The sequence below is a fragment of the Coregonus lavaretus genome (assembly GCF_964263955.1).
Source record: "Coregonus lavaretus genome assembly, chromosome: 40".
Taxonomy (NCBI): domain Eukaryota; kingdom Metazoa; phylum Chordata; class Actinopteri; order Salmoniformes; family Salmonidae; genus Coregonus; species Coregonus lavaretus.
In genome coordinates, this window is record NC_140027.1 from 8,140,803 (window position 1) to 8,160,172 (window position 19,370).

General features: G+C 43.7%; 2 protein-coding genes across 3 annotated transcripts in view; both read left to right on the plus strand.

Moving 5' to 3' along the window:
* Positions 1–623: 623 nt before the first annotated feature.
* Positions 624–13,808, plus strand: LOC311113658 (exportin-1-like). The gene is made up of 25 exons (XM_084156934.1): positions 624–1,201; positions 2,129–2,260; positions 2,820–2,921; positions 3,203–3,275; positions 3,483–3,544; positions 3,648–3,692; positions 3,812–3,993; positions 4,303–4,351; positions 4,465–4,584; positions 5,872–6,000; positions 6,329–6,487; positions 6,837–7,034; positions 7,341–7,479; positions 7,816–7,997; positions 8,485–8,641; positions 8,941–9,104; positions 9,357–9,491; positions 9,836–10,019; positions 10,587–10,693; positions 11,230–11,424; positions 11,878–12,046; positions 12,397–12,531; positions 12,798–12,954; positions 13,294–13,390; positions 13,567–13,808. The coding sequence occupies exons 2-25, from the start codon at positions 2,135–2,137 to the stop codon at positions 13,711–13,713; spliced, it is 3,213 nt and encodes a 1,070-aa protein (XP_084013060.1). The 5' UTR covers positions 624–1,201; positions 2,129–2,134; the 3' UTR covers positions 13,714–13,808.
* A 1,622-nt stretch (positions 13,809–15,430) lies between these two features.
* Positions 15,431–19,370, plus strand: part of LOC311113579 (ubiquitin carboxyl-terminal hydrolase 34-like) — a 62,344-nt gene continuing 58,404 nt past the window's right edge. For both annotated transcript variants that reach the window (XM_084156827.1, XM_084156828.1), the window contains exon 1: positions 15,431–15,759. In XM_084156827.1, the coding sequence (XP_084012953.1) occupies positions 15,717–15,759 (43 nt within the window). In that variant the 5' untranslated portion in view covers positions 15,431–15,716. The remainder of the gene's footprint in view (positions 15,760–19,370) is intronic.

The window sequence follows — 19,370 nt, forward strand, 5'->3', positions numbered from 1 at the left end:
GTTTATTACATTATTTTTTTGCAAAAACAATTTAGTGTGAGACACAGACCAAAGTCAGTTGTAGTAGTAGGCTATGGTTATAAAAATTGTCACATTGAACAGTTTAGGGTATTCTTTGTCTTGTGATATGCTACTATGCAGGAAATACAATACTGTGACCACTTACTTTTGATACACTTTCTTTAGTCACTTATTTGTCAATGTTTTGTGACAAAATATATGTAGCCTAACATTTGCAATATATTTCAGGATCATATTTTTTTTAAATCATCGCATATATACGTAACATTGGGGAACATAAAGGTGTTATGTATTTCATGTACATTATGGGATATTTAGATTTCTGTTCTAGTTTTCATAAAAAATGTGGCAATAAATCATAATGTACCAACCAAAATTGATATATGTTTTGGGGTGTGTGGACCCCCCAGACCAAGGAAAAACACAGCCGCGTGCGTCCTGAAGGAAGGATGTTCATTTTGATTGACAGCATCGTCAGCCCGTAAAATAACAGGACAACCCTTGAACAGTTTTATGACAAACCAATCGGATCCCTCAAGGGCGTGCACATAGTCCAAATTTTACGCGGCGCCATGGGCCGAAAAACCTAGATGGAATATCCCAGTCTTAACCGGTTTCAACCGGTCTTGGGTTCGAAGCATGAGATGAGAGGAAGAGCTGGCTTACACGCTCTTACAAAGCCCTGCTATCAAACATTATATACGAATAGAACCAATAATAAACTCAAGATTCTTTTATTTTGTGATTATGAACCGGAATAACGCAATACGTGTGACTCCGTAAATTGTTAGCTAGCTAGCCAAGGGAAGCTAAGTGATTGACTTGTGCATTAGCAGGCTAACTTGATAATAGTTCTCGCCGTCAGCAACGACTTCATCATTACTAAGATACTTCTAGACTAGTCCGTGGACATTTATTTGGTATATGGTAAATTTCTAAATGTACATTATCATACTGAAACTTCGCTTCAGTGGCGGGACATACAGCTAACGGCGTGCTATCAGTGCTAGCAGGACATCAATCATTTGGCTAGCTAATTAGCCAGGACGCTAGCTAGCGAATGTCAAACACACTGGAACGTGTGCCATGAGATAGCCTGACATCCAGCCAGACGAGAGTTTTAAAATAAGAGCAAAAATCGTTTTTTATTTCATTACAGCGGAAAGACTAAATAAACAAGGTAAGTTTGGTAGCTAGGTGGTTAGCTAGCTAAATGGGTGGAATCTCTTGAGTTTGGGTGGTATGATAGCTAACGTTAGCTAATGCTAATAGCTAGCTGGCTAACTAGTGTTAGCTGGCTAGCTAGCTGGCTGTTATATCCACACTAGCTTGATAGCTATCTAGAATTGTGAACATTACTTAATATTTTGTTAATACGAGTGAGTCAAGTCTCTTAATTTTAATTGATTCTCTTACAAGCTTAACATGGCTACATTAACCAGACGTTAGTTTATGCGATAAGCTAGCTAGTTAATAAAAAATCAATAGACCTGTGTCAAATTTGATCAGTTAATCTAGACATGTAATTAATTTGGATACACAATAGAGGAAACGTTAGCTAACAATAGTAAACGCTAAGTTAAACAGTAACGTTAGCAAGCACGCTAACGTGATCAACTAGCCATAGCAGCACTGTTGAATTGCTGTATGGAGGGAGGGGTTGCTATATTGCCGCGTTCATGTGCTTGTCGGAACTAGAAAACTCGGACATTTCCGACTTGGAAGTGGTTGAACGCTGCACGTGTATAACTACAACCAGTTAGCATGTCGGACATTTTCGAGTTTCCTAGTTCCGACTAACACTTGAACGCGCCTTAAGTACCACTTGTGGTCCATGGTGTCGCTGTTGCCCAGTCTATTCAAGTTTACAGGCTTGCGAGTGATTTCGCAATTTTAGTCATACTCAATATTTCGCCATTGTTGTTACATGTGGGTGGGTGTAGCCAGAGGTAGCAATGTAGGTGGCGAAAATAATATATTTGGACAGTGGCATATATGTAATCAGCCATTTGTTTTGGTCTTTTGGTTAGGTTTTATTTATATTTGTATGTCTGTAGTTAAGTTCTGTCATTTGTTCTCATGTTTCCCTTCACCCCTCCATTCCTAGAGCTCTATGCCAGCAAACATGACAATGTTGGCAGATCATGCAGCAAGACAGCTGCTAGACTTCAGTCAAAAGCTGGACATCAATCTGCTGGACAATGTAGTCAACTCCATGTACTATGATGTCGGATCACAGGTGAGAGCTGCACTTTGCCCTCCTGCTGCTCTATCGTTGCCACATACTTCAGTCTGAGACTGCCATCATTGAGGCCGTTTGTGGTGACTTCAAAATCAGGGGTGTTGTACAAAAACAAAGTCATCAGTGATTGGATAATCTCTAATTGGCTTTGAGTATCAAAGCCAATTACGCATTTTCAAACGCTCTGGGCCAACCCTTTGGTTTCTGGGACCAAACCTACGCTCTAGAATAGATTTCCAGACTCATTGTGGTGAAGAAACTAACGTCCGTGGGCGTGGCGTAGCATAATCTAAACGTATTTTACTCCCATGTTTGTAAACAATGTAAACGTAAACAAACACTGTATAGCCTGAACATGGTTAAAACTATCATGTTCATATAATGGAAGGTCAGTCCTTGCATCCATTGCTCTGTCTATGAATTTGAATGTTTACATTTCTCCATCCCTTTTAACAAAAACAGAGGCGGGGTTCCTACTTTATTGTTTCAACTGCGGATTACACCTTTTAAAGCCACACAGATCGCAGAACAGTTTCTCTCTCCTTGTCTTCCACAGCAACGCATGGCACAGGAGGTGCTGACCAACCTGAAGGATCACCCAGATGCATGGACACGAGTCGACACCATCCTGGAGTTTTCTCAGAACATGAAGACTAAAGTATGCGTGCCAGTGATGCATTCCCAGTGATCGGTTTTCATCCTCTAAACCAGGAGGAAGTTATAAGCCAACATTGAAAAGCATATCATTACAGCCAGGCATTGGCAGTCCAGTTGGATCCATAGAGATGCATAGATCTTGTTTATTACATTTGTCAGCTTTTGATGTATTTTATCCAATGTATATCAAAGATACAAGATCTGTCTTATTAGTGGAAATGAGATACAGTTGTGAGTCATATGCCTATCCTGGTAGTCTAAGCCTCTCCCTCTCCATTCCAGTACTATGCACTGCAAATTCTGGAGACTGTGATCAAAACACGCTGGAAGATTCTCCCCAGAAATCAATGTGAAGGTAACACCTGCTGGATAGGCTGTTAGGAATAACACAACAATATTAGGGCCATGCGTGAGACACCAACCTTGCAAATGAACAGCAACATTAAGATAATGGAATAGCAACATGGCTAGACTACGTATCTTGCTAATGTATTGTGTTATGCAGACAAAAACATTTGATCTTTGACAATGTTGAGTCATGAACATTTCCTCATGTTTTCAGGAATAAAGAAGTATGTCGTTGGTCTGATTATCAAGACCTCATCTGATGCCGCAAATGTGGAGGTAAAGAGTCTTTCCTGTGTTTGTTTGACTCTGTTCTCACTGCAATGGTTGAAATTCTGTACTCGTTCCCAAATTTCATCTGCATTTTTCATCTGTGTTTCAGAAAGATGGAGTGTACATTGCAAAACTCAACATGATCCTCGTACAGGTAAAAAAAAAAAAAAGAGAAAAAAATAACTTTAGAAACACATACACACGTCTGTCCTGTCGTTACAAATGGTAAAAACCGAAACAATCAAACTCAACGTGTCTCATCTGCTTGTGTAGATCCTGAAGCAGGAGTGGCCCAAACACTGGCCCACCTTCATCAGTGACATCGTGGGTGCCAGCCGCACCAGCGAGAGCCTGTGTCAGAACAACATGATCATCCTCAAGCTGCTCAGCGAGGAGGTGTTTGACTTCTCCAGCGGACAGATGACCCAGGTCAAGGCCAAGCACCTGAAGGACAGGTACATAACATCTCCTATCCAGCTACCTAATAACTTAAATGTTTGTCAAATGCACAGGATACAATGTAGTGTACACAGTACATTTAAATGCTTATTTATACAATAAATGCTTTGGCTGCTTGGAGATGTACTGTGTATTGCAAAGAGTCTGTTTCCCTGAGTATTAGTGGTTGGTATCATTACCCGTCTCTTCATGGCAAATGCATTGTGCCATTTTTATCAACACATTATTTGAAGGCATGGGTAGATAAGATGGAATTGTACACTGAAATGCTATTTAGTAATGATTGTTTTATTTTATTTTTTCAGCATGTGCAATGAATTCTCGCAAATATTCCAGCTCTGCCAGTTTGTCATGGTAAGCAAATGGCTCAGGGATTCTAAACTGTCTTGATATGAAATTGACTTTGGAAAAACACATTCACACATGTTGAATACCCAACACATGTTATATGCCAAATGTTTCTGCAGGAAAACTCCCAGAATGCCCCTCTGGTCCAAGCCACACTTGAAACTCTCCTGCGTTTCCTGAACTGGATCCCCCTGGGGTACATATTTGAGACCAAATTGATCAGCACTCTGGTGTACAAGGTAACTCAACTCCGGATGACTCACTTGCACCTGTCCCCATACTGAAAATTAGATGACTAAGTATCAGCTTATTACTACTTCTCGGTTCCATTGAAACATCTCTCTCTGCAATTTAGTGGTGTTTTTGATGTGATTTTGCAATACCGGCTTGTGGAAACTCGGAACAGCAGTTTAACTATAGGCATCCTCTCACAAAGGCGCACTTGCATTGGTTTTGCTTGCAAGTGCGTAAGAACCGGAGGAACAATATAGTGAACGGTTGAGACATTTGCTCCTTGTTGCTTCGTTGACTTGGTCTGCTGCAAACGTTCATACACTTGTACCTGTATACGGGCTGAAAATGTTAGATTTGGCCACTAATAAGTGCCTAAATTGGAACGGCAGTGGATGTACAGTAACATGCTATACATGACGTCAGAGCTCTGGCTCTGCACTTCACAGCACTGTATAGGTTTTGACTGACAGCTGTTCTGAACTTGAGCACCGTGCGCGACAAGAAGTTGCCCCCATCCCTCCAGGTAATTGGGCAACTTTAGATTTTTTGGTTGTCTGAGTGAGGGAAATGCTGTATATTAAGATTACTATGTATTTTGAAAGATGAGACATGAGGATTATAATAAATACCACTTTGATGTCATACAAGCAAGCCAAACACTCATAAAATCAGATTTTATAACTTAGCTAGTTATGTTGGCAATAGAACAAGCTTTCAAATCATGCCCACTTGACCCAGATTGAGATTTATAATGGGGTGTTATTGGATTGCGTAAACCACAATAGTAATTGTGCGATGGGGGGGATGCAGGATTGTGTTCAAGACTGAACTACAAGTGTGCTTGCTCTAGTTCCTCAACAGCACGGCTAGGAGAGCAAAAAAAAAGTGCCTTATAGTTGGAAGACTCTTCTTTGAGAGGTGTGTGGCCACTTGGAGACACCCGTTAGTCCTCTCACTCAAACCCTTGGAATTGTTTTGTTTTATGTTGCACCTACCCCACATTTTACAGGACAATTATTATCATGTTACTTAATGTATCCAGAGTATTTTCAGATTTCGTTATCAGCAAATGTAGCAAAGTACAGTAAATGTAAAAAGCACATAAATCAACAGTGTAATGTTTGGATTCAGTCTTGTCAGGTGAACTGTTGTGTCCTCAACTTCGGTCTAACACTTTTTCTTATTGGACATGTTTAATTAGTCCCTCTTTGTTTCAGTCAGTTTTCTTCTGATTGGTGCCTAGTGAATACGACCCTGTTGACTAACCTCTTTTTCTTCTCGTCTGTTCCCAGTTCTTGAACGTGCCCATGTTCCGCAACGTGACGCTGAAGTGTCTGACGGAGATCGCCGGCGTGAGCGTCAACCAGTACGAGGAGCAGTTTGTCAACCTCTTTACGCTCACCATGTGTCAGCTCAAACAGGTACGCACCATGTCAGCTCAAACAGGTACACACCATGTCGGCTAAAACTGGTACGCATAGCGCCATCTGCTGGCCAGTTAAGCCTACTGTCAAAACTCTATTGGAGCAGTGGTCCCAAATGATGGACCAGGACAAACCGATTGGTTACATATATTTTTTTAAACAGGATACTGGATACCATATGTGACGACTCTGTGTTTTAACAGGCATCATAAGAACTATTAAGAAGTTAGCAAACATTTTTACATAAAAAAAAATCATGTGTGAATTAACACTAATTGATGCATAAAATAATTTGTATTTTCCCCAATCACTCTCTTTGTGTTAGATGCTCCCCCTGAATACCAACATCCGCCTGGCGTATTCCAACGGCAAGGACGACGAGCAGAACTTCATCCAGAACCTCAGCCTGTTCCTCTGCACCTTCCTCAAAGAGCATGGACAGCTCATCGAGAAGAGGCCCAACCTTAGGGAGACACTCATGGAGGTAACGTTAATGCCATGAATACTGGACAATAACAGCAGAGATACTGTTCCTATGTGTTTTTGGGGGAAAACACATGAATCAATCACATTCATTAATAAAAGTCACGTATTAACATTTCACATACCCCCTCGTTCTCCGCCAATCTAACCTGTACTGCAGCCAGAACAATATTACCTTTGACCTCAAATACTATTATCTGTATCTGCATTTCATTATTATAACAATTATTTTCTGTACCAATTTTCCCTTTATGTTTTCATCCTCAAGTCACACACCATTGAAATGGACCGAACCCCCCAATCCTCAACATTCTCCTTACCTTCTGTTCTAATCACCCTCTCCCCTCCAGGCTCTGCACTACATGCTGCTGGTGTCTGAGGTGGAGGAGACAGAGATCTTTAAGATCTGTCTAGAGTACTGGAACCACCTGGCGGCCGAGCTCTACAGGGAGAGCCCCTTCTCCACCTCCACCTCCCCCCTGCTCTCTGGGAGCCAGCACTTTGACGTGCCCCCCCGCCGGCACCTCTACCTGCCCGTGCTCTCAAAGGTGAGGAGTAACACTCAGAGACAGACTGATGGGTTCCCCCAAACCAATGTCCTCCAGGGTCGTGTCATAGGGCACACCGTAGCAAAGCAATCTACAAAAGACAACAAAAATGTGTTACAATCGGACATGTTCATGTAGTTCCCACCACTTCAAACCATTTTCTCCCAACTGAACACAACCTTTATGTTCTACTGTGTTTCTTATTGACAGTCCCTGCCTCACCATGGTGTCTGTCTGTGATACGATAGGATTACTTTTAGATTGTCCATTAATAGTCTCTGGCATGTTGTCTGCCCGGTAACACAGGTGCGTACGCTGATGGTGAGCCGGATGGCCAAGCCAGAGGAGGTGCTGGTGGTGGAGAACGACCAGGGAGAGGTGGTCCGAGAGTTTATGAAGGACACAGACTCAATCAACCTCTATAAGAACATGAGAGAGACACTGGGTGAGTGCATGGCCCAGGAGAGTCTGAACATCTCTCTCTCTCACACACACACGTCCATTCTCTAGTCTGCAATGTCAAGCACAATTGCTCAATCTTTTCCTTTGTCAAATGTACTTTCCACAATTGATCGCTCTATCAGTGACACTCAAACACACATCTCAGTACACATCTCTCACACACTTTTCTTCGCTGTCTATAACATAGGGCACTTTGCACACACTCCCTCGCTCTGTGACTAGCATAACTCTCTCTCTCTCTCTCTCTCTCTCTCTCTCTCTCTCTCTCTCTCTCTCTCTCTCTCTCTCTCTCTCTCTCTCTCCCCCCCCCCCCCCCCAGTCTACCTGACCCATTTAGACTATGCGGACACGGAGCGCATCATGACGGAGAAGCTGCACAACCAGGTGAACGGGACAGAGTGGTCGTGGAGGAACCTGAACACGCTATGCTGGGCCATCGGCTCCATCAGCGGGGCCATGCACGAGGAGGACGAGAAGAGGTTCCTGGTCACCGTCATCAAGGTCTGTGTAATGGACACAGTGCACACGCAGACACACATACACACATTGCACCTTCACAGGTAGCTACGGTCTTTAAAGTGTAAAATACACACATAGTTGCTGGTCTTAGTTGTCAAGGTCTGTGTTCTGTTAGACCATAAATGTTCCCCTTACTGTTCAGAAATTGAATGGCCTGCCCCTTGAGGCGTTGCAGTCCGACTGTGCGTGTCGAGCCTGTGTCATGAGGGGCGGAGAGTGACAGGGCTATGTCTACGCAGAGGACTCAGAACAGTGGGTACTTGGAGTGATTTGATAGAACTGACATTTGGCAACTAAAAAAAAGAATTGAAGGACATTCTTATGGAGAAATTCCACGTCCAAGTCACCTGACAAGACTTACAATGGAATTGGCCCCAACTCTGCTGTTGTAGAGGGTGACTGTCAGGATGTACTGAGCTGTGTTTCTGTGTTATTGACCAACTGTGTCGTTTTCCCATCATGTCTCCAGGACCTGCTGGGCCTCTGTGAGCAGAAGAGGGGGAAGGACAACAAGGCCATCATCGCCTCAAACATCATGTACATCGTGGGCCAGTACCCACGCTTCCTCCGAGCCCACTGGAAGTTCCTCAAGACTGTCGTCAACAAGCTCTTTGAGTTCATGCACGGTAAGCAACTTCATTCAGGCCACCACTTGCATAACTCAAAAAGATACAGGATACTGTTTTCAGTGTCGTGTTTGTGTGAATTGATTTCCTTGGTGTGATTTTGCATCCATGCAAAATACCAGGGCTGTGTTCATTTGGCACTAGACAGAAGAAAACCAACTGAAACAGGGAGGGACTACCTGGACTGGTCCATTAAGAAACACTAAAATAAAGTTTTGCTTCGGTGTGCCCAAGTGAACACGCCCCAACAGTGTTTTATTTTATTGAACATTTTATTTGAATGTAATTGTTCCCGGCAGAGACCCACGACGGCGTGCAGGACATGGCGTGCGACACCTTCATCAAGATCGCCCAGAAGTGCCGGCGCCACTTTGTCCAGGTGCAGGTGGGTGAGGTGATGCCCTTCATCGACGAGATCCTCAACAACATCAACACCATCATCTGTGACCTCCAGCCCCAACAGGTACAGATACACCAAGATTAGCCGTAACACAGTTGAGCTACAGGTCCCTGAAAACAACCAAAACTATGAGTAAAATACAGTAGTAGTTGAAAAACATATTCAAATGGAAACCAGTGTTGCTATTAGCGAAGTTCAGGTAGCACCCTGTTTCCAGTTGTCACAGACGTGAAATTGCTGGAGTTGGCTATGAAGCAGCAAATGTTATCATATTACCATGATCAACCTCATATCTCCTCCCCTCCCCCCATTCAGGTGCACACGTTCTACGAAGCGGTGGGTTACATGATTGGGGCCCAGACGGACCAGGCTGTGCAGGAGCACCTTATAGAGAAGTACATGCTTCTACCCAACCAGGTGTGGGACAGCATCATCCAACAGGCAACCAAGGTGAGTCACACTCTACTATGGGATTGTATTTGTAAATCTTTGTTTCAAAGCATTTTACATTGTACGGATGCAACACAACCCAAACAACACTGTCACCCACCTTGTACCACTGTGCCATAGAGAAATACCCACACAGTCTTAGATGCCCTTGTAGTTTTATCAGCAACATTTGTCATCATTTCCAGTGCTTTTCTTCCCCATTTTTGTATTTGTATAAATAGCAACTGGCAAAGCCTTATCTTTTTACACTTTAGTAAAACGCTATGCAGAGCGACTTACAATATATTGTCCGAAAATGCGTTTAAAGCATTTTAACTGACTTGTTAACGCTCTCTCTCCCCCAGAATGTGGACATCCTGAAGGATGCGGAGACAGTGCGTCAGCTGGGCAGCATCCTGAAGACCAACGTGCGGGCCTGCAAGGCCGTGGGACACCCCTTCGTGGTGCAGCTGGGACGCATCTACCTGGACATGCTCAACGTCTACAAGTGTCTGAGTGAGAACATCTCCTCTGCCATCCAGACCAACGGTGAGACGTGTGTGTGCGTGCCAAGTCTGTCAGTGGTGTGTCTACTCTGTCTTTGGTCTATCTGATCTGTGTGCCGGAGGTGCTTGTTTGTCTTGGTGTGTGTGTGTGTGTGTGGGTCTGTCAGACTCTTGTATGCCTGAGGTGCTCTGCTTGTCTTGGTGTGTGTATGTGCCTAACTCGGGCTGCAGCATCAGTCACAGAACTATAGGCCCAGTCTCTAATGGTGCCTTCAAGACAACTGGGAACTCTGAAAATACGAGGTCAAATCATGACGTCAGTGATCTTCAGGTCGGAAAGTCGGAGCTCTAGAAAGAGGCCTGAATTCTGAGTTGGATGACCGTTCACAACGATTTTTCTCAGTCGGAGCTCGTTTTTTTTCCTCCAGAGTTCCCAGTTGTCTTGAACGCACTGAAGTTGGAGATTTCATGCTACCTCCATGCTGCTACTACCCACATGCTTGCTCCATGCTACCCCCATGCTTGCTCCATGCTTGCTCCATGCTACCCCCATGCTTGCTCCATGCTAAACCCTATGTTAGCTAACTAACGCTCTCTATTGTCCTGCTAGGAGAGATGGTGACCAAGCAGCCCCTGATCCGGAGCATGAGGACGGTGAAGAGAGAAACGCTCAAGCTGATCTCAGGTTGGGTCAGCCGCTCTAACGACCCACAAATGGTGAGTCTGTCCTGTCTTAATCAGATCTAGAGTCACAGCCTATAGGGAATGCTGTTGACCAGTGGTTCTCCTATAGATCCTCTTAAAATCTAAATGTAATGGTGGGATCAGAGCGGGCATCTCTCAGACCATAGATAGCCTGTCTAAACCACACCATAGAGTAACGGGAGGCAGAAAGACAACCAGGAAGATACAACTGCCTATCTGGACTAGCTTACACTCCACACAGCCCCCCCAAAAAATGTTTTTCTTTTCTATTTTATAAATCCTTGGCCACCAACCTTATCCAGAAGAATCATGCCATTGAAACTATTTAACTATTTACAGGTTGAAAAGGCAGAGAATAGCTCACATTACAGACAAATATATAGCATTTGCCTGTCAGTTCCTCCTCTAAACTATGGTGCCAATGAATTGAACCACTACTACCCCCAGTGGAGCCCCAAGCCCTTAGTTATCTGACAGTTTGCTTTAATGTTAGATTGAATGTCTCTGTATTAACTGGTCACGTTCTACCATGTTCCGTGGTTCTACAGGTGGGGGAGAACTTTGTCCCGCCCCTGCTGGAGGCCGTACTCATCGACTACCAGCGCAACGTCCCCGCAGCCAGAGAGCCCGAGGTGCTCAGCACCATGGCGACCATCGTCAATAAGCTGGGCGGACACATCACCGGGGAGATTCCCAAGATCTTCGATGCCGTCTTCGAGTGCACTTTGAACATGATCAATAAAGTATGTTTCATAGATGTTTCCTTCACTATACTATTATAGGACTATACTGTAATCTATTAATTTGTTAATATTCATAGCTGGCTCTTATAGACTGCAAATGATGTCAAAGGAACATTAACAGAAAGACAGATATGTTAGTTTGCAGCCTTGTCAAATTCAGTGCTTCCTCCACAATGGACCGCACTGGCCAAAATGGCTGCCACAGTGAACCTGTAGTTCATGGGCCTCGCATCCCTTTTGCATGGGTGTTGGGGATAAATTTGTACTACAGACAATTAGTCAAGTCTATCCAATGCAAGGTTGTAAACTGAAGTATTGTTGAACACAGGATACTTTTTGTAATTGTATGTGTGAAAAAAGTTAAAATAAAGTCTGTGTATATATAGTCCTATCAGTCTTTATTCCTTATAGAAAGTCATTGCACTGACATTGTCCAACATTTTTTCTCTCTAGGACTTTGAGGAGTACCCAGAGCATAGGACCCATTTCTTCTACCTCCTCCAAGCGGTGAACTCTCAGTGCTTCCCGGCCTTCCTCTCTATACCCCCGGCCCAGTTCAAACTGGTGCTGGACTCCATTATCTGGGCCTTCAAACACACCATGAGGAACGTTGCAGACACTGGTAAGACCCTCCATATGCTTTGGCCTCACCTACCTATTCATACATGCTATGACTGTCACGAGATTGGAATTTAGCGTTAGTGAATGAGGTCGTCAAACTCCTCTGAGGTGAAATGCAGTTCACTTACCTCTACATTTGAAATATTATGGGCGTTTCAGACACAGATTAACTAATCCTGGACTAAAGCTTTTTTTTTTCAATGGATAATTTCTTTTTAGTCCAGAACTAGGCTTAATCTGAGTGGGGAAATAGTCCTTACGGTACATTGTGGAATACTCCCTGCTTATTATTGTGATCAAGCCACTCATCCCTGCATCCTCTCTCTCCCTCTGTCTCGTTATGTCCTCCAGGTCTGCAGATTCTTTACACCCTGCTGCAGAACGTGGCTCAGGAGGAGGCTGCCGCACAGAGCTTCTACCAGACCTATTTCTGTGACATCCTCCAGCACATATTTTCCGTCGTCACAGATACCTCGCACACAGCAGGTGAGGGGGTGGTGGGGATTGTTGGTTGACGGTTAACTATCACCGGAAACATCTATGGTTCTGTAATAAGTGTTTGGTACAGGCGAGGAATCAGTCCTTGTTATACACTAGGTGGTTTGATTCCTGAAGGGGTTATTTCACTTTGGTGTCACCGCAGCAGAGTCAAACACAGACATGGCAGATGGACACGGCAATGTGCTTCAGTGCCATTGGTGAGTGCAAGACAAGTGTGGGTATAATTGATGATATGCTTGATTTTTCTCCAGGGCTAACCATGCATGCGTCCATCCTGGCATACATGTTCAACCTGGTGGAGGAGGGTAAAATCAGCGCCGCCCTCAACCCAGCCAGCCAGAACAACCAGGGCTACGTTCAGGAGTATGTGGCCAACCTGCTCAAGACTGCCTTCCCCCATCTACAAGAGTAAGTTTGTCTGTCAGCCTGCCTATCTGCATTATTTTTTAGCTGCCCTGAGGGCCCCTGTGAAGTAAATTCAAATGAAACATTTGATGTGCTCCACTCTGAACACTAAGATAGGGATGTGTTCGTTTGCAGCCTTGTCAAATTCGGTGCTTCCTCTACAATGGACCGCACTGGCTCAAATGGCTGCCACAGTGAACCTGTAGTTCATGGGCCTCATCTCTTTTTACATGGGTGTTGGGGATACACTTGTACTACAGACAATAACTAGTTGATCTAAAGTGATATACTTACTGTAGGTAGGTGAATGTGTTGTGATCCTGACTTTCCTCTCCATTCCAGTGCCCAGGTGAAGGTGTTTGTAACAGGTCTGTTCAGCTTGAACCAGGACATCCCCGCCTTCAAGGAGCACCTGAGGGACTTCTTGGTGCAGATCAAGGTGAGTCACTCCGGTTTTGTAGCTACACACACGGGTGCAAACGCTTAGTAACTCTCTGGCCCTTGTGTGTCTGTCTGAGAAGGTGTCAAACCTCTGGAGCGCGGTAGATACTGTTTTAACGTGATATTTGTCCCTCACACTCAACTCTCAACTTCCTCTCTTTCCTCCCTGTCCAGGAGTTTGCTGGCGAGGACACCACAGACCTGTTCCTGGAGGAGCGGGAGACGTCGCTGCGGCAGGCCCAGGAGGAGAAACACAAACTGCAGATGTCCGTCCCCGGCATCCTCAACCCCCATGAAATCCCAGAGGAGATGTGCGACTGAGCGCCGCCACATAGGAACGAACACAACAGCAAACATGTACAGTTTTTGAAAAAAATAAAGGCAAGAGAAGCTGGAAGCTCCTCTTGTCAATTGTGTGTGTGTGTGTGTGTGTGTGAGATTGAGAGGGAGGGGGCGGCAGGAGGTGCCCTCAGCACTCGGTTGTTTGTCAACCAAATCAATGCCAATATGTAAATGAGAATTGCGCCTCCGATTCGGGCACTCCCCTTTTTTGCATACGGACGCATTTTATACAGAGTAATTTGTGTAATAATACGGTATCGCTCCTTTTCCCTCGCTAATTCAAGCTTTATGTTTTTGGTCATCCTCTCTGTTTAGACGTGCATGAAGTTGAAAGAATTAAATACTTTTTTTTTTTAACCCTCTTCTTTCCATACACCCCCCCACCAACACTTGTATTTGTTTATATGTAAGATATGTTAAAAACACACGCAAAAGGGTTACTTTAAGAAGCGCTGTAGCGCCAGGAAGTGCTCTAATAGAAAGAGCTCTGTGTTTTTCGGAGGAGCCGCATGGCCTGCAGATGAATGTGATGGTCAAGGGTGTTAAATGACGCTGCTTCCTTTGTTTTTGATTTGTTAGCAGTTTTTGTGTGGCGAGTCGGGGCTTCTGTTTGCACCCAAAACTGACTGCTCTGAATTTTTGACGAGAATGTTAGATCAATGGAAGGTTATGTGCATATCATCCTGTTTGTAAAGCTGTCTTAGTACTACGGGAACATAAAGTTGGTTATTTTTACAAAACTGTGTATGTCCTGTACCAACTTGCATATACGTAAATACATTACACGGTGAGACAATATCTCATTACAGTCACTGGTGATAAACACTTCAATAAATAATACATTATTAATAACTATGGTGTTGGGGGAAATGATACCTGACACAATTTGATTTTAAAAAGGTGTGTGTTTCCTTCAGTCATTGAAGGTTATTAAATCCCATTTCTGAATTAGGATTTGAAACCACAGATAAATCTGCATTTTGAGTGGAATAATGAAAAAACTTTTAAGGTCAAAATACTTCAGGAAATACTTTGGAGTACCAAATAAAAAACGATGTCATGGCATAATACTTCTCTGACAAATTCCCCAAATGAATAAAATGTCTGGAAGGTGGACTGTCTGTTGGTGCCAATGAGGGCGATCTATTAACCTGAGCCGCAGTGCACCGGTCTATGGCCCGTGACGTGAAAGGGCACAAGCGGTGAGGGAGGAGCACCCTCTCAAATCGAACCATAATCTGCGCCGCTCGATAATGTTGTCTACAAGGCAGCATTGTCCAAAACCAGACATGTATTTTCCATAAAATATATGTTCGAAATTTCAAAACAGTTTTCAATTGGAAAGCAGATAAAGCATTTTTTATCAAAAGCAATCACTTTTGCATGTGAAAACAGAATCCTACTCATTACTGAACGGGGCACCTGGCTCACGCTGCCCCGCCCTGGAGGCAGCCCGGTTCCAAAACGAAAGAAATCATTTTTAACCCGGTATACTCCCCTCATCAGGATAACCCGGGCTAGATAATCGAATCCCTTCAGTGGCTACTGGTTGGTGCTGTCTGCGAATGAAACGCCATTTGTAAACATTTCTTGCTAATGAAGTAACCGCGAGACTAGCGGAAAACGTCGAAAGGCGAAGGAGACAACGGAAAGTTACGAATAATGAACATGCTGTGCCACCCCCCCCCCCTAAACCCTTTTCAATATGGCTGCCGTATCTACTCTCTAGTAACGCTCAGATTGGAGATTGACTCGACTCTGTATCTTAATGCCTCTTACTTTTTGACTTTATCAACGATATTTAGAAACTAATTTAATCTGAATCTATTACTCTCCCTTATTTAATTTAATGCATTAGCAAACCTTCACCAACCACTACGTCGGGCCTTTTCCCCAAAACAACCAGGTGCCAACAATTCGTATCCATCAACAATTTCCAATGGTTTGACTACACTTTTCCGTCGTTATTTTCTTGATGAACAATGTGTGAAAACTGCGCCGAACTGGTGGAGGTTTTAAATGAAAGTAAGTAAACATTTTTTATTAAATGGTTTGGTGCCGTAGTGGTCCCCTAATGCTAGCTAAGGTTAGCTAAGTCAGGCTACCTGAGTGAAACTGGACAGCTAGCTATCGTACCCCTGTCGTGCCTGGTTGTTCTCCACTTGTTCTGCAGTTTCTGATTTTACCACTAGCCAGACAGCTGCCAATGTAAGGCCTTGTCTTGAATTAATGATCTGAATGTAAATGGCACCTTGTCTGCAACTTTGAGGCCTGTTTCTGTCAAATCGCTGCAGGATGAAGGGGATGCCTGAGCAGAGTTAACTGGCCAGTTAGCTAGCTAGACGAGATTCTGAACATCATTAACAGTAGTTAGCTAACTAGTTAGCATGCCATGGCATCAGCCCAATCTAAGTTGTTTAGCTAGCTAACTTGCCCGTTTGGTTAACTGCCTGTCTAGAAATGTGGTTTGACATGTATTTGGCCATAACAAATGTTTGCTACACATTGCATGTGCCTTTTTTTAGTCCGAGACGAGAGCGGTGGCTGTGTATAGTATGTTGTGCAGATTTGTTCGCTCTTGCTAACTAGCCTGTCTGGTTGATATGTTTGTCAGTTGCACGTTGAGTAACGAGTTGTCCAACGTTAACTAACGTTAGTTCACTGACTAGCCAGCTAGATAGCTGTGGTCAACTGCCATCAAAACGGACTGATTTGTTTTCATATTTGAGTTGCCACACGCGCTGTAATATAATTTTGCCAGATTGCAAGCAAATGTTTAGCATTCAGTCAGCTAACCTAATGTTAGCTAAGCAATATGTGCTCACTAGTTAACGTTATTGTAGGTAAATACATTTAGCTATTATAAGCTTGTTATTAATCAAAATAAAATGTGCATACGAATGCCATTGGATGTATTTCCTACTACATATTAAAACGGACAGTAGTAACGTTAGAGCAGCTTCTTTGCTAGCTACGAGGTAGCTAACTAGGCCAAATTGCTTTCATAACGGGATATGGGAGCGAATAAACAAAGGCCCATTTTTTAGAATTGTTGTAGGGCTACATCTCTTGTTTCCTCCATTGCATTAATTGCTAGTTAGACATCTATGAAATTGCAATGGTTTGTGTATGTGGAGTGTGCTTGTTTTACCTAGTTAGCGAACTGAGTATGGGAAGGCATTGGCGATGGTAGCAAGAAGACACTGCTTACAGTCTGGCTTATGGCCTGGTGTAATGTGCCATATGTGTTGTTTGCCATCAGTAATATGGGTTTTTGCATTTGAAATCTTAATATGCTTGTTTGCTAGATTAGGATGTCTTATGTCTTACACCTATTTTCAGTCTGATATTAGTGACTAAACATTTGACTTGGTGACTTGGACAAGAGGGGAGTAATCTTGTTTAAAATTGTCTCCGTGTCTTGGGAGGATATCCAAGCCCACATGGTAAAGCGGTTGTGGGTTGCTTATTGCAGGACCCCTTTGAAAGGGGGATCATGATGGTGCAGCTCAAAGGGTCTTTCATCCTGTCAATACACATTTAAAACAAACAAGAAACTAGATGAATGGAATATAACCTATCCCCTCCCCCAAATCTGTAATTCAAATGAGCAATGAGTATGACACTTTAGGTGCTCAGATTAATTTGGCTGTTGGTGGTTTGTAGGCAAATTATGGAAAGATAAATGTAGGCTTACTTACGTGTTCTATGCATTTCAGTTGGCCTATAAACAGTGGACACACTTTCCCTTGTGTATTATTAAAGTGTGTGGAGGAGTAGGCCTATGTCACTAGTGTTCTAAAAGGGCCTCCTTTTGTCTTTGAGCAAAATACCCTCTCTCTGGCCCACATGTATGTCTAACAACAATGGTTTTGGAGATGGCTATTAGGCTACACAGTAGTATGTTTTCACAATAGAGCTGCTGTTTTACCTGTGATGGGGGTCGTCCCTTTGTTTAGCAAAACAGAGTACACCCCCTGTGTGTGTCTGTGTCGGCACCAGGCTGCCACCAGTAGAGGTGTGAGAGGCTTGTTGCCTGTGACAGGCTTGTCTAGAGCGCCAGGGTGTGAGACTGGCAGCCCCATGTGTGCGAGACTGGCAGCCACATGTGTGCTTTCACCAGGTGACCCCTGACCTCAAATTTGCTGTAGTGGAGCGCATGAAGCCGGGAATGTTTTGTGTGTGGCTGCATGCATGCAAGATTAGTGAGGGACTTACTGAGGGAATGAGGGGTTTCAATCCACTATTGAATATGCTGTGCAAGTAAGCCTACAGGGTGGCAGGTAGTCTAGCTGTTAAGAGAGTTGGACCAGTAACCGAAAGGTCGCTGGTTCGAATCCCGTGCCAACTAGGTGAAAAATCTGTCGATGGTCCCTTGAAGAAGACACTTAACCCGAATTGCTCCTTTAAGTCGCTCTGGATAAGAGCGTCTGCTAAATGACTAAAATGTAAATGTAACATGTGGCTGCCAGTGTCAATCCCCACACACCCTGCTTTAAGATGCTGTCTGGCACTGTGCCAGCCAGCCAGAGGTTGCCCTTGAGCATAGATCTGGGACCAGCTTACATTTTAGTCATTTAGCAGACGATCTTATCCGGAGCAACTTACAGTTAGTGAGTGCATACATTTTTTTGTTTTCATACTTACCTGCCCACCCCTAGCCTAACACTAATCCATTGATGTAAAAAGCCAAACTGACCCTAGATCAGCACCTAAAGCCAACTACTTCTATCAACACAGGCAGTTGAGCTCAGCAGAGCCCTGCTGAGAACTGCTGAGTTTTAGGTGTCTATTTTACTTCTCTGTTTTTGTTACAAGCTCAAAGCTTTGCTGTGAGAACAATGGCTGGGAGATCCAGATCCTCTTATCTGGAGCTGATCACAATGTTTTTGGTACAGGCCACCGAACACAATGTCATGGATTGTTTTATGAAGGGAGCTGGGAGTCCAGTCCAAGATGAAAAAGGAAAGAAGGGAATAAAGGCAGACACACATTTAGGTCAGGGCAAGGTGCCCTGGTGAACTTTAGAAACCTGTTTGTTGTTTCATCTGTTACGTGCCAAGGAACAGACCCGTAAGTTCCACTTATTTTACATTTACATTTTAGTCATCTTATCCAGAGCGACTTACAGTTAGTGAGTGCATACATTATTTTTTTTTTCATACTTTCTGTTTCTCTTGGTAGTGGTTTGGCACAACTCCAATCGTCACAGTGGTTATTAGGCCCTATGCATGATAAGAATGTGACATTTGGGCCTAGGTCAGTCAGGTATGGAAATTGTTGATGGGAATGGGTCTCTTGTCACAGTTTGCATGTAGGCTGCACCTTTTCAAAATGACACTTCTCCCTCCAACATAATGTTCCATATTGAATGTATAGTTGATTTCGCAATTTATCTAAGTCCAACTTTTAGTTAGTAGTCCCCTGTAGCTCAGTTGGTAGAGCATGGCGCTTGCAACGCCAGGGTTGTGGGTTCGTTTCCCACAGGGGGGCAGTATGAAAATGTATGCACTCACTAACTGTAAATCGCTCTGGATAAGAGCTTCTGCTAAATGACTAAAATGTAAGAAAAATAAGTAGCAGGAACGCTTCAAGTAGGCTATTCCAAAACAATCACAGGTGCTCTTGTCGGGGAA

Excerpts from the sequence above, each read along its gene's own strand:
- LOC311113658 (XM_084156934.1), top strand. The coding sequence starts at position 2,135 with ATGCCAGCAAACATGACAATGTTGGCAGATCATGCAGCAAGACAGCTG. Across the intron at positions 2,261-2,819 it reads ACTATGATGTCGGATCACAG|CAACGCATGGCACAGGAGGT; the intron begins GTGAGAGCTGCA and ends TGTCTTCCACAG. Across the intron at positions 7,480-7,815 it reads GAACATGAGAGAGACACTGG|TCTACCTGACCCATTTAGAC; the intron begins GTGAGTGCATGG and ends CCCCCCCCCCAG.